The sequence below is a fragment of the Carcharhinus amblyrhynchos genome, chromosome 14, assembly GCF_965287045.1.
Source record: "Carcharhinus amblyrhynchos chromosome 14, sCarAmb.v2.hapA, whole genome shotgun sequence".
NCBI classification, from domain to species: Eukaryota; Metazoa; Chordata; class Chondrichthyes; order Carcharhiniformes; family Carcharhinidae; genus Carcharhinus; species Carcharhinus amblyrhynchos.
The window spans coordinates 78,739,442-78,751,761 of NC_137337.1; the positions used below are offsets into that span (position 1 = coordinate 78,739,442).

At 40.7% G+C, this 12,320-nt stretch overlaps 1 protein-coding gene across 2 annotated transcripts in view; it reads right to left on the reverse strand.

Annotated features, from left to right (window-relative positions):
* Positions 1 to 6,778: 6,778 nt before the first annotated feature.
* stxbp6 (syntaxin binding protein 6 (amisyn)) overlaps positions 6,779 to 12,320 on the reverse strand; it is a 188,510-nt gene continuing 182,968 nt past the window's right edge. For both annotated transcript variants that reach the window (XM_080203169.1, XM_080203168.1), the window contains one exon: positions 6,779 to 7,758. In XM_080203169.1, the coding sequence (XP_080059295.1) occupies positions 7,735 to 7,758 (24 nt within the window). In that variant the 3' untranslated portion in view covers positions 6,779 to 7,734. The remainder of the gene's footprint in view (positions 7,759 to 12,320) is intronic.

Consider the following 12,320-nt stretch of genomic DNA (forward strand, 5'->3'; position numbering starts at 1 on the left):
GGCCAAAGACAGGGTTCAGAGATAAATCCCATTGAGTTAAGATAAATCACAGGAGCAGAAGCAGCTGGAGTCTTCATATTAAAGAAATAACTGATTGAAGCAAAGTGGGATTGAGGATAGTTTGGACAGGTCTTATGCAAGAATCTAGAACCAGACCAGCTGGACAAGCAGGAGGCTGACACTGGCACAGAAAGTGGAGAAAACCTGGAAAGCACTACCCAGAGAGGCGGTGGAAGCAGGTACGATAGCGGAATTTAAGGGGCATCTAGACAAACACATGAATAGATGGGAATGGAAGGATATGGACTCCGTAAGTGCATATGGTTTTAGTTTAGAAAGACATCATGATTGGTGAAGGTTTGGAGGGCCGAAGGGCCTTGTTCCTGTGCTGTACTGTTCTTTGTAAAACAAAGTTGTTCATTGCAAGTCCATGATGAAGTAAACTGTTTTCACAAAGTTAACAGTGAAGTTTATATTGCAGCACCAGTTCACTGTGTCTGCACTCTACTCCACCTACAGAATGCACTGCAGCAAATCGCTAAGGCTCCTTTGACAGGTGACAGCACCTTCTTAGGGCAATTAATGATTGGCGATAAAGGCTGACTTTGCCAGTGATGCCCACATCCAACAAATGAATATAAAAAGGCTTTAATCCCGGATCTGCTCTCCGCTTAAAATTGCTGTACCATTAACCTGTAAATAGTGGCAAATGCCATCAGTCTCACCATTACTTTGGCAGCAAAATCCAGCCCATTTAAAATGATCAGCACTGAGTCACCACAGTAATGGTGTGCAGATTACTGCAAAATAAATTCACAGCGGTTAAAGGAGGGACTGCAGCAGCCTTTAAATGATGTAATATTCAAAAGCAAACACTAAAGATATTATACTGCATTGAATGGGAATCTGGAAGGAAAGACAGCAGTATCAGTACACCTGGCAATGGAGTTTTCACACTCTCATAGGAAGCCAACTGGTTTATCAATGTCCTTTCGGCAGGAAATTTGCTACTTTTATCCATCTTGACCTTGAATAGACTTCAGTTTTATATCTTTGTGATTGAATGTTAATCATTCTCTGAAGTGTCCTCGGTAGGAATATCCATCACCACAACTATCAAGGAGCAACTGAGGACGGTTAATAAATGCTGATCTTGGCAAAATGCACACAACCCAATGTTTAATTTAAAAATGTTACCAGCGATGGATTTGAGAAGGGGAGGCTTCAAGTTAAAGACAGAGCCGCAAACAGCACACTTGAAGCAAAGTGCGACCGAGGACAGATTGAGAGGCTTTCTCTCATGGCAGAGTCTAGAACCAGACCAGCTGGACAAGCAGGAGGCTGACTGGCTTTGGGTTGAGTAGGCAGAGTGGTTTTAGCTAGTTCAACTCCAGTTATGCTACCCAGACCATGGTAAAAGAGGAAGTAATTTAAATAGGGATGGTTTAATATTAATACAGAGGTGGTATTGGATAAGTCTGTTGATTACTCACCAGCATCAGATGAGATGCATCCAAGGATACAGAGGGAAGTGAGAGTGGAAATTGCAGAGGCACTGGCCACAATTGTGCTGCAGATCACGAAATAAAACCATCACTTAGAAGAAACAAAAAGAGAAAATGCTGGAAAATCTCAGCAGGTCTGACAGCATCTGTGGAGAGAAAATAGAGCCAACATTTCAAGTCTGGTGAGGGGGAAGGGGGGAGAAATTCAAAATACTCTGGGATTTAAAACACTAATAAAGTTACTCGAACTGAGTGGGTTAACGTTGGGTAAGAGTTACAGACTGCCTTTAAAATATTACAGAGGTATAGTCTGCACAGAAACATATCTAACCAAATTAAACACGTATTTTGGATTTAGACAAGTATTTTAGATTTAAATATGTACTTCAAATTTGTTTTCTGCACATTTGGCTAAAATGCAGATTGCCTTGATGCATAAGGGGATGGAAGTGAGCTAAGGGGAACCACATTCTTTTAGAACAATGCAGGCACAGAGGACAATTTGTTCAGAGGAAGTACAGATTCCAAGACTCTAAAACGAATAGGATTAATCATTTTTATTGATAAATTAGCTCATCAAGGCGATGAGAACAGAAACTTTTGATTCTATGATTTGTGTAATAGCAGTTGCTAAGAGACAGGGAAGTTATCTTTGAACTCTAAAATTAGCATTATAGGAGTTGCTAGGAGACCAGAGGGAAGGTGCTTCCAGATTCTACGGACCAATGAACTCCCATGTTGTCAGAGGGCAGAATGTAGTTGGTCAAAGTAGATTATATACATTAACAATGATTGATCTGTCCTAATGATGGTTGCAAGGGGAATTTCACAGTAACTTCATTGTAGTGTTAATACAAGCCTTACTTCTTAAATTTTAACTGGTTCATATCCAGCGGGGATGGACCGATAGGCGAGAGAAACTAACTTTGGAAATGTATAATTGTGTTGACAAAAGCAACATAATTCAGAAATTGCAGTCAGACTGTGTATTTTCTCCCAGCATGTGTTGGCCAATTAAAAAGAACTGTCTTTAACCAGCGTACTCCCTGTACGAGTCTTTGTATCTGCTAAAGTTTTGGCAATACTTGGTCTCTGAAAAAACCTCTGCTACAGTAGCTAAAAGGTTTCTAAATATATATAATTGTTTGAATTATCTGCAAATTTTCCCTTCTAATGACCTGCTCTTTCTCTTTGCTGATTCATCAAACTCAACTGCAGATTGTAACTGGAGACTCAATGCAGTAAACAGAAACAACATGGATGTCACAGTTGCTGTTCGAGGCACATTCTGCAGAGTTCACACTTGGGAGCAAAATTATTTCATTCTCCTTCAGTGTTCAATCTTGGCCAGCTTACCCATGGCAGTAGTTGATCAAAACTAATCTCTGTCCTTTATGTGTGGACGCAGTCTAGTCGGATTTACAGGTATAATCATTGAAGCAAAAAAAAAAGCAGCAGCAGCTGGCAGTGGGAATACGCAGAAGATTACAAATTTGCAACTTGTTTAGCAATCATTGAACACTACATTTTTCTCTCAGTGCCAATAGGTCCAACCTTCGTGGAACTTCAAGTGAGAGTTGAATAAAATCCATTCAGAACCAGTCTTCATTTAAAAAAAAGTATGTTGTGTTCTTGGGAACAGGAACGGGGTGACTATGGTGCAGCCAGCTGGTTTGTGGTAATGTATTTATACATATTCTGATGGGTTTTGCTGTCTACCATGCAAATTGTGCAGTGCTAAATGTACAAAATAGAAGCAGGATTAGGCCATTCAGCCCTACTCCACTATTCAACATGATCATGGCAGATCCTCTATTTCAACGCCATAACCCAGTACTCTCCTGTACCCCTATTCACCGAGTCAAGAAATCTATTTCCTCCTTAAATATATTCAGTGATTTGGTCTCCATGGCCTTTCATGGTAGAGAATCCCACAGGTTCACCACCCTCTCAGTGGAAAAGTTTCGCCTCATCCTGGTCTTGAATGACCTGCCCCTCACCCTGCTGTTGTTCTTTAAGCAATGACTCAAACACAAACCTGTCCATTATATACATAGACTTATCCATCTTGGGAGGAGGTGGGAATAGAGGGAAGTAGTAATGGCATGTTTCATGATTAACATTCAAGACAACGCTGAGGTAGACTCAATAAGTTGATACCCAAGACAGATAGGTCTACTCTCTTGCATTGAGTCTGGATGACCGTTTGTCAGAGCTCCGACAAATGGTCATCCAGACTCGAAACTTTGGCTCTATTCTCTCTCCACACTGTCAGAGCTGCTGAGCTTTTCCAGCATTTTCTGCTTTTGTTTCTGATTTCAGGATCCACAGCATTTTGCTTTTACCTTGAGTCTGCTGTCTTCCCAGGTACTGACCATCCAACAAGGTTTACCGATAAACACAAACTCTTCCCATATGGTCCTAGATAACTGTGCAAGCAGTGGGTAGGGTGAACCAGCTGGCTGGCTTTGACCTCAGCAGGCAGCAAGGTTTTGGCAAGTTGGACTCCAATTGTACCGTTAATTGCACTTGGGTTTTGTAGAATCCCCACAGTGCAGGAAGAGGCCACCTGGCCCATCGAATCTACACCAATCACAATCCCCACCCAGGCCCTATCCCCATAACACTACCAATTTACCCTGCCGACCCTCTGACACTAAAAGGCAATTTAGCTTGGCAATCAACCTAACCCACAGATCTTTGGACTGTGGGAGGAAACCAGAGCACCCAGAGAAAACCCACGCAGACACAGGGGAGAAAACGTGCAAACTGCACACAGGCAGTCACCCAAGCTGGGAATCAAACCTGGATCCCTGGTACTGTGAGGCAGCAGTACTAACCACTGTTCTGCCCCAAAACTTTCTCTCAGCTAACCTACATGCACTCACTGCATTTGGTCTAAGTCAGGAGAGTATGAAAGGGAAGAGAACGCACACTCCATTAACAGATAAACAAACCGCCCATGTAGATCCCTTATTAGCTTGCTTTGTGTGTTTCCATCTGGCTGAGTAAACAAAAGCACAGATGAAAGTGCATTGTATTTTCCGATTTGAGAAGCTGCTCTTTTAATGGTTTGCAAGGTTCCAGTGCAGACTGCAAATGCTGGAATATGTTTACCTTCAGTTGGATCTGCTGGGACTCCAGGTCTTGCAATGTAATGTATACAGATTACTCCAATTGCTACACATTCCATCTCTGGCCTCCAGCATCTTCCTCAGGCAAGCTGGAGGAAAATAAAGTCGCTCTTTTAAGTCTTAAGAAAGACCAACCTGACATGACTGCTAGGGAATAAACTCTGGTCTTGAATTTGTTAGAAAAATAAAGTTCAAGGTGCCCGCTGTTATTAGTGCAGAGATGATTCAGCAGTTTGTTGTGAGGAAAAGTCATACCATTAAATTGTGAATCTGCACCAAGCCGTGGCAGATACACATCACTCTGCTGTTATTCTGACAGAATCGAGGCCTCACCGTCAATCTCCCCAGTGTCAAGCTGCTGCTGCTGGATTAGTCCCACAATTACAACTTAACCTCCATTTCAGGAAGGTCATTTTTCCTTTGATTTGATTTATTATTCTCACATGCATTAAACACAGTGAAAAGTATGGTTTCTTGTGCATTATACAGACAAAACATACTGTTCATAGAGAAGGAAACCAGAGAGTGCAGAATGTAGTGTTACAGTCATAGCTAGGGTGTAGAGAAAAATCAACTTAATACGAGGTAGGTCCATTCAAAAGTCTGACAGCAGCAGGGAAGAAGCTGTTCTTGAGTCAGTTGGGACATGACCTCAGACTTTTGTATCTTTTTCCCCAAAGGAAGAAGGTGGAAAAGAGAATGTCTGGAGTGCGTGGGGTCCTTGATTAAGCTGGCTGCTTTGTAGAGGCAGCAGGAAGTGTACACAGAATCAATGGATGGGAGGCTGGTTTGCGTGATGGATTGGGCTACATTCATGACCTTTTGTAGTTCTTTGCTGTCTTGGGCAGAACAGGTGCCATACCAAGCTGTGATATAACTGGAAAGAATGCTTTCTACGGTGCATCTATAAAAATTGGTGAGAGTTGTAGCTGACATGCCAAATTTCCTTAGTCTTCTGAGAAAGTAGTGGGCTTTCTTAACTATAGTGTCAGCATGGGGGGGGGGGGTCACCAGGACAGTTTGTTGGGGATTTGGACACCTAAAAATCTGAAGCTCCTTTCTACTTCACACCCCCCCCTTTGATGTAGACAGGGGCACGTTCTCCTTTACACTTCCTGAAGTCGGGTTTCCTAGGGTTAGCACAATGAGCCTGCTAATTGGTAATTTATATTCCTTCATTGTTGTTCTAAGCCCAGAAAAAGAACTGTAACTGAGAAGGCCAACTCCCACAACTAGCGAGCATTTAAAAAAAATCTTGCTTTTCCTTTTTGCCTTTTTTCTCCCTCATTTAAACCAATCTTGCTTTCACTTTTGCATTTACTATTTTGACTCTATTTCACCGTACTTTTGTCTCAGCTGTGTTTCTTTCTGTATTCATAAATTTCACTGATTTAAGGGATACACTGTTGGTCATAGAATCACTACAGTACCATTCGGCCCATCGCGTCTGCACCGACCACAATCCCACCCAGGCCCTATCCCCTTAACCCCCACACATTTACTCTGCTATTCCTCCTGATATAGGACAATTTAGTATAGCCAATCAACCCAACTTGAACATCTTTGGTCTGTGGGAGGAAACCGGACCACCTGGAGGAAACCCACACAGACACGGGGAGAATGTGCAAACTCCACACAGACAGTGACCCAAGCCGAGAACTGAACCCGGGACCCTAGTGCTGAGAGGCAGCAGTGCTAACCACTGTGCCACCCTTTTGTTCATCACGGTCTCAGATGCCCCCTTACCCCTGTGCTGTATCAGCAGCTCATACTTGCAGCAATCTGACACCAAAAATAACGGGAGCTGAAGGAAGAGCATAACTCAACATGGTTCCAGCAAATGACTGCCTTAAAAATACAGAAATCTACAGGCTGACAATTAAAATAAAATTGCCATAAAACCAGCAAATGGTACCGGTTCTTGATCAGGGACCAGCATATTGCAGGAGGCAGCAGATTAATTGCATTTCCAACACGGGGGGACTGCAGAAAGCGTCATTCTGTACAATCTCAAAATCAGCTTCGCAGATTTCAGATGATTTATTCCAAGGACGATCCTTTTAAAAAACCTACAACTTAATCAAAAATTTGAATCATTCTCACGGTAACAGGATTCATAACTTAATGCAAGAAAGCATGTTGCACAAAGTGTTTTAATGATACTAAGGCCAGGAACAGTAGAACAGAGCATTAACCCACACACTGAATAGACAGGCACAGAACTTCACAGCGCACACTCTGCTGCAGTCAGAATTAACAAGGTGTAGCAAGGGGCAGGATTACCTCTTGTTTTTAAATAGTTGTACAAGCAGTTTATTTGCAGTGGTTACTGCTACAGAACATCAGTGGTTAAGTGTGACACTCATAATAATTCACCTGAACTAATAACATTTTTACAGATACATTCTTCAATATGAAACATTTACCCAAATTATTTTTCCAGTACGTTACTTAATAATATACTCGTGCTGATCTCCACGGAGAGGCTGAAAGATCGAGTTTCCTTTATGGCGCTCACGGCTACACAATATCCCAGTTTTCCTCATGGGTCAGTATGGAAGTCCCAGAGTACGCTTTGCATCGGAATGTAATCAGAACAATTACTGGTTGAGTTTAAAACAAGGAACCACATCTTTAAAAATGAAGATAACATATTGCTCAGTCACAGTTCAAGTGACACTGTAGTTCCAAAAGTCCAATTCCTATAACAAAACAATCCAGCCACAGTACACTGTTATCCAAGATTTTTTAAATAAGTTTTTTAAAAAACCATTATTGAAATTTTTATTAATATTGTGTAATACAACACTACGTTAATTAAAAGCTGTATGTGTAAGATGAGAGCCTACAGCTATAATTATTCAGGACCACTAGTAGCCTGGACCTCTAAGACACTGAAAAAAGATCAAGACAATATTTTGATTTCTTGTTAAACGTTGCTAAATAAATTTTAAAAAAATATTGAAACATATTCTACGATTGGCAGCATCAAGTTTGGAGAAATAGATTTCCATTAAAGGAAATATACATTAGCAAACTTCTGTCACTCTGTGAAGATCACCCTGGACACAACTCTCAAATTGTTTGGCAACTGTTCAACATTTGTGCTTCATTGCAAGCTGTGAGAGAGAAGAGAAAAAGAGAGATTGTATTATCATAACTCATTAGCAGCAATACATGGTTAGTCAGGAATGATGGAATCTCAATTGCTAACTCACCGTACCAAATTATACTCATTACATTATAATTAACCATATTCGCTGAGGAGAATATTAACAACTTAGGAATGTAGTTCCTAGAATTAAATATCCGCATTATAAATGACAACCAAATGTGACTCAAATATTTGAGAGAGTTTCAAAGTTGCTCAGCTGAGATTTGATAAGCCATTCAACAGGAATATAACCACAATAGTTTGGAAACAGGATTTCTATTGACTCAAAAATCAAGTGATGCATTAAAGATTGGATACTGTAAAATGGTTTTCTGTGGTTGATAGGTTACATCAGGAGAATTGGAACTCATCATAAAGGGCGGATTCTGAAAGGAAGTTCCCTAAAATCGGATTCCTCAGCTTGCTTCATCAACAAGGGTACGGCCCACCTGTTAATGCCTGTCCACCACCAGCCAGACCAATTTACAACTGTCACAAGGCTCAACTATCTTTCCACGGAACAACTCAACTCAATGCTGAAATTACCATGAAACTCGACAGAAAGTGCTATCCCTGCATCTCAGGACTTTAACCTGGTGTTGTGAAACTTCTTACTGCGCTCATTCCAGTCCAATGCCGGCATTTCCATATCATCTCAACAGCAAGTACAAAGAGTGCCTTTTTATATCAGAAATCACTCTGATCATTCCTAACACGTACAAAAGCACCATTATGCCGGCACAGCTGGTACATCACTCCTATAGAAAACAGTAAGTAAACTTCACCAGCAATGAGGCCTGATAGATGCCTATTTTTGATCCGAGGTCTCAGGAATTAGAGACTGGGTGGTTAAGAAAAGGCCACTAAATGTTTCTTTTCCCTGGTTTGTGCAGAATGCAGCAAACACATCTGACTAGGTGGCCTTTTCCAAACCATCTGAGGACCAACGCAGTCAGAAAACCCTGACACTGCTACTTCAACTGAATGTCAGACAGTGCATTTACTGCTGAAAAGTGAAGCCATTAAACAGCGAACTGTCCCTATAAGCCATACATAGTACTCACTAAACACACATTAGGGATCTGAAGGCACAATGAACCACAACATTATCTTTGGTCCCCAGAAGTTGGCTTTCAAACACACCCCACTAGGTCTGAGCTGCATGGCCCCGTTTTCTCAACCCTAATGTTTAACAAAGGCTTTGGCATTGGAAGCAGGGTGGTGTGGAAGTGTAAAGATTTATTTCACAAAAATATTTTTTGCACATATGGAAACGGATGCACATGGATGCCCCCCATTTGCAAGGTGAATGCCTAGGTTTCTCTGAATAAACAAACTTGTGTAAAGTGCAGCAGCTACCTCACTCTGCACACAGTTGTCTCAGCTGCTGCTTTCGTCACAAATTAGGGCCAATTATATCTTAATTGTCAAGGTACAAGAGATCAGTCTGTGCTACCTGTAATTCGTAAGCCTGAGAACTTGCACTAATGATTTGCCACCTGTGAAGACAAAACTTTGTGCCTGAATGCATCCAACTGTACAAGAAAAAGGTGTAGTAATCTTGTTCAGACCACTGGTGAGGGCACATTCAGAACACTGTGAAAACCCAACTTTCAACCTGTGTGTGTTTTGGAAAGACTCAGAGGAATAAGTTATTTTGAGACTTGGGATGTTAAATTATGAAAGAATTGTAGTGGTAAAGCAGCACTTCCACTGAAGAAAATAAACCCATGAAACGGCTCTCGCATACCAAGAAGTACAGATGCTCCTGATAAGAAAACTACATGACTTGAAGAGCAAAGGCAGATGTAGAGGATACAGTTTGTCTCAAGCAACACCGGAGAGACATTCTCAGAGTGCAGTGCAGTGAAACAGATCAATAACAAAAACACAGGGTGCTATTTTGATAAAGAAAATGGAGAAATATTTACTTAGAAATTAAGTTCAAGAATGCAGGAAAAGCATGAAATCATCACATATCCCATGAGACAAGCCTTGTCCTAAGTGAACCAGGACAGACTGGCAGCATTTGATTGGTTAAATATGTGAGAACAAGTCAATTTATGATGGAATGGGCAGGGTGGAGTCACCGCTATGGAAACTTGTTACATAAAGAACAAGCTGGGTGGACTTTTGCCACTCAATGCTGGATAACAGAATGGAAATTTCGCTCTGATGGCTGCAAGGTCCTTTGTGAAACAGCAAAAAAAATCTGCAATTTGGTTCTCACCAGCAAGACTGCCTAAGGAAAAGGACATGAATTCCGATAGCTCAATCCAAGAGGCTAATACTGAAGAAATAAAATAGACACATCATTGTGAAAATAACACTGAGGTTGAAGAATATGTTTGTAGACTTGCAAAGGTACATTCACCATATGTACCAGTATGTGGTTCACAGCAAGTGTCAAATGCCACATTGCCTCACACTGACTCACTCTAAACAGAGAAGCTCAGATGTAGAGAAACACCAAATATTTGATATGCAGAGGAAAGAAAACAAATGAGCAAAATTAATCCAGATAGTTTGAAGCAGCATTTGAAGTCCATGATCAGACAGAAATGGGAGCTAAACTACAAGATGCAAACCCACATCAAACTTCACAACAACTTCAGTGTCTCAACTTTAGAATTCATTGCCTCTTCCACAAAATTATTTCTAAACAACACCAAAGATTGTTATCTTCATGAAAGGAAACTGCAACAGGGAAAAATCACTGTGCTATTCTGAAGGAAGAGTGCTATTCTTATATGTATCCAAATGAACACAAATAAGATCAACAGACCCCTTTTACTCCAGCTATTTTGATCTCTATTAAGGTTCGGAATGGGTTAACTGCAACCTTCCACCCTAGACCTAATTTGTATGTTAATTGTTTAATAGCAATCACCGAAATATATAAAGGGGTTACGGATCGCACGGGGGGTTGAACGTGTGTATGTGGAGTTGTAAAAGAGAATTAAGTGAGTTCATGAAGAAGCTGGACTTGCATCATCTTACACTGACCCAGGGGATTAGCAGGGTAACTATGTGGGGTTATGGGGATAGGGTGGGATTGTGGTTGGTGCAGGCTCAATGGGCTAAATGGTCTCCTATACAGTCGGGATTCTATATTACTGGACTACAATGGAAAGGCTTAACATCAGAAAGTTTAAAACATCAGAAAGACATTCTTTATTACTCTGACAACTGGAATATGGAAAAAGGACTGTTGCCAGTTATTATCCTATAAGTCACTAAATATGTCAATTTGATCCTTCTAATTTTTAGTATTCAGAACAATTCCTGATGTCTTTTTCTAAAAGATCTCAAGTGCATAATCTCACACCTTTTCACACTGTATTCCATTAAGTATTAATAATTAAGTATTGTACTAGTTGTCTTTTGACAATAACCCAGCAGCAGCTGATACGAAGGAAATAAATAGGAGCAGAGTGGGCCAAAATGCCCCTCAAATTTGGTCTACTGTTTACTAAGGCCTTGGCTGAAATTTGACATCCACTCCCCTTTACAGACTATCCCCATATCCCTCGATTCCACAAGTGTCCAGAAATCGATCAATCTCGGGCGTGAATATATTCAATAACTGAATATCCACAGCCCTTTGAGGTAGAAAATTCAAAAGATTCACAAACTCCTCAGTGAAGAAACCTCTCAGTTGAGTCCTAAATTGCTGACACTTTATCTTGAGACTATGACCCCCTAGAGATCTCGGCAAATGTTTACTGCAAATGTTCAAAGTGAAATTAATCTGGTCCTCACATGGCTCTGGGCTATAATATAAATCTGACTCTAATTAGCAATGTGACTCATACTAAACCCACAGATAACAGGTTAGGAAACGGAAAATGCTGTAACCAGGATCCTGAGGAACTGAAACACGAGTCTGGAATTTACACAAGTTTTGATCGTTGTGCACAGTCAGCATTCATTATTGTTACCCCTCAAACAGGCCAAGGTTTATATCAGAATCCTGAAGACATGAACTGTCATTCATTGGTCTGCTCTAGGTGACACTGCAAACACCCTCCCAGAGCCAGTGATCAGTAAAATCAATTGAATTGGCAAAAACTTCCCCTTTACCCCCATCATATTCCTGTTAGAAACATCAAAGTTTAAAAGTGTAAATGGGTTTATAATGATTTGAGTACTAACTACTCCTGACCTCTCTCTCTGGCCTGGGAAGAGTAAGTGGAATGCTGAGGTCTTGATGATAAATTGTTACTTATTGATTGAGAGTTTTTAAATAATTAAAAATGTCAAATGTTTTCATGACATTTCCACTTCTACCTTTACTCTAGCACATGCTCTAATCTTTATTTCACTATGGAAATGTCTTAAGTGATCTTATTACGAGTATGTTTCATTTCCTGGTGCTTTAATGTGATTGTCTATCTCATTGTGGAAGTCAACACTACTGGAAAAGTTCAGCTTGCCGACCTCTGTGAAAGAATTCTCCATTAGACTTCAGATTCTGGAATCTCAACACACTTCAAACATTAATTCTTGTCTCTATGGTCTTTGCTC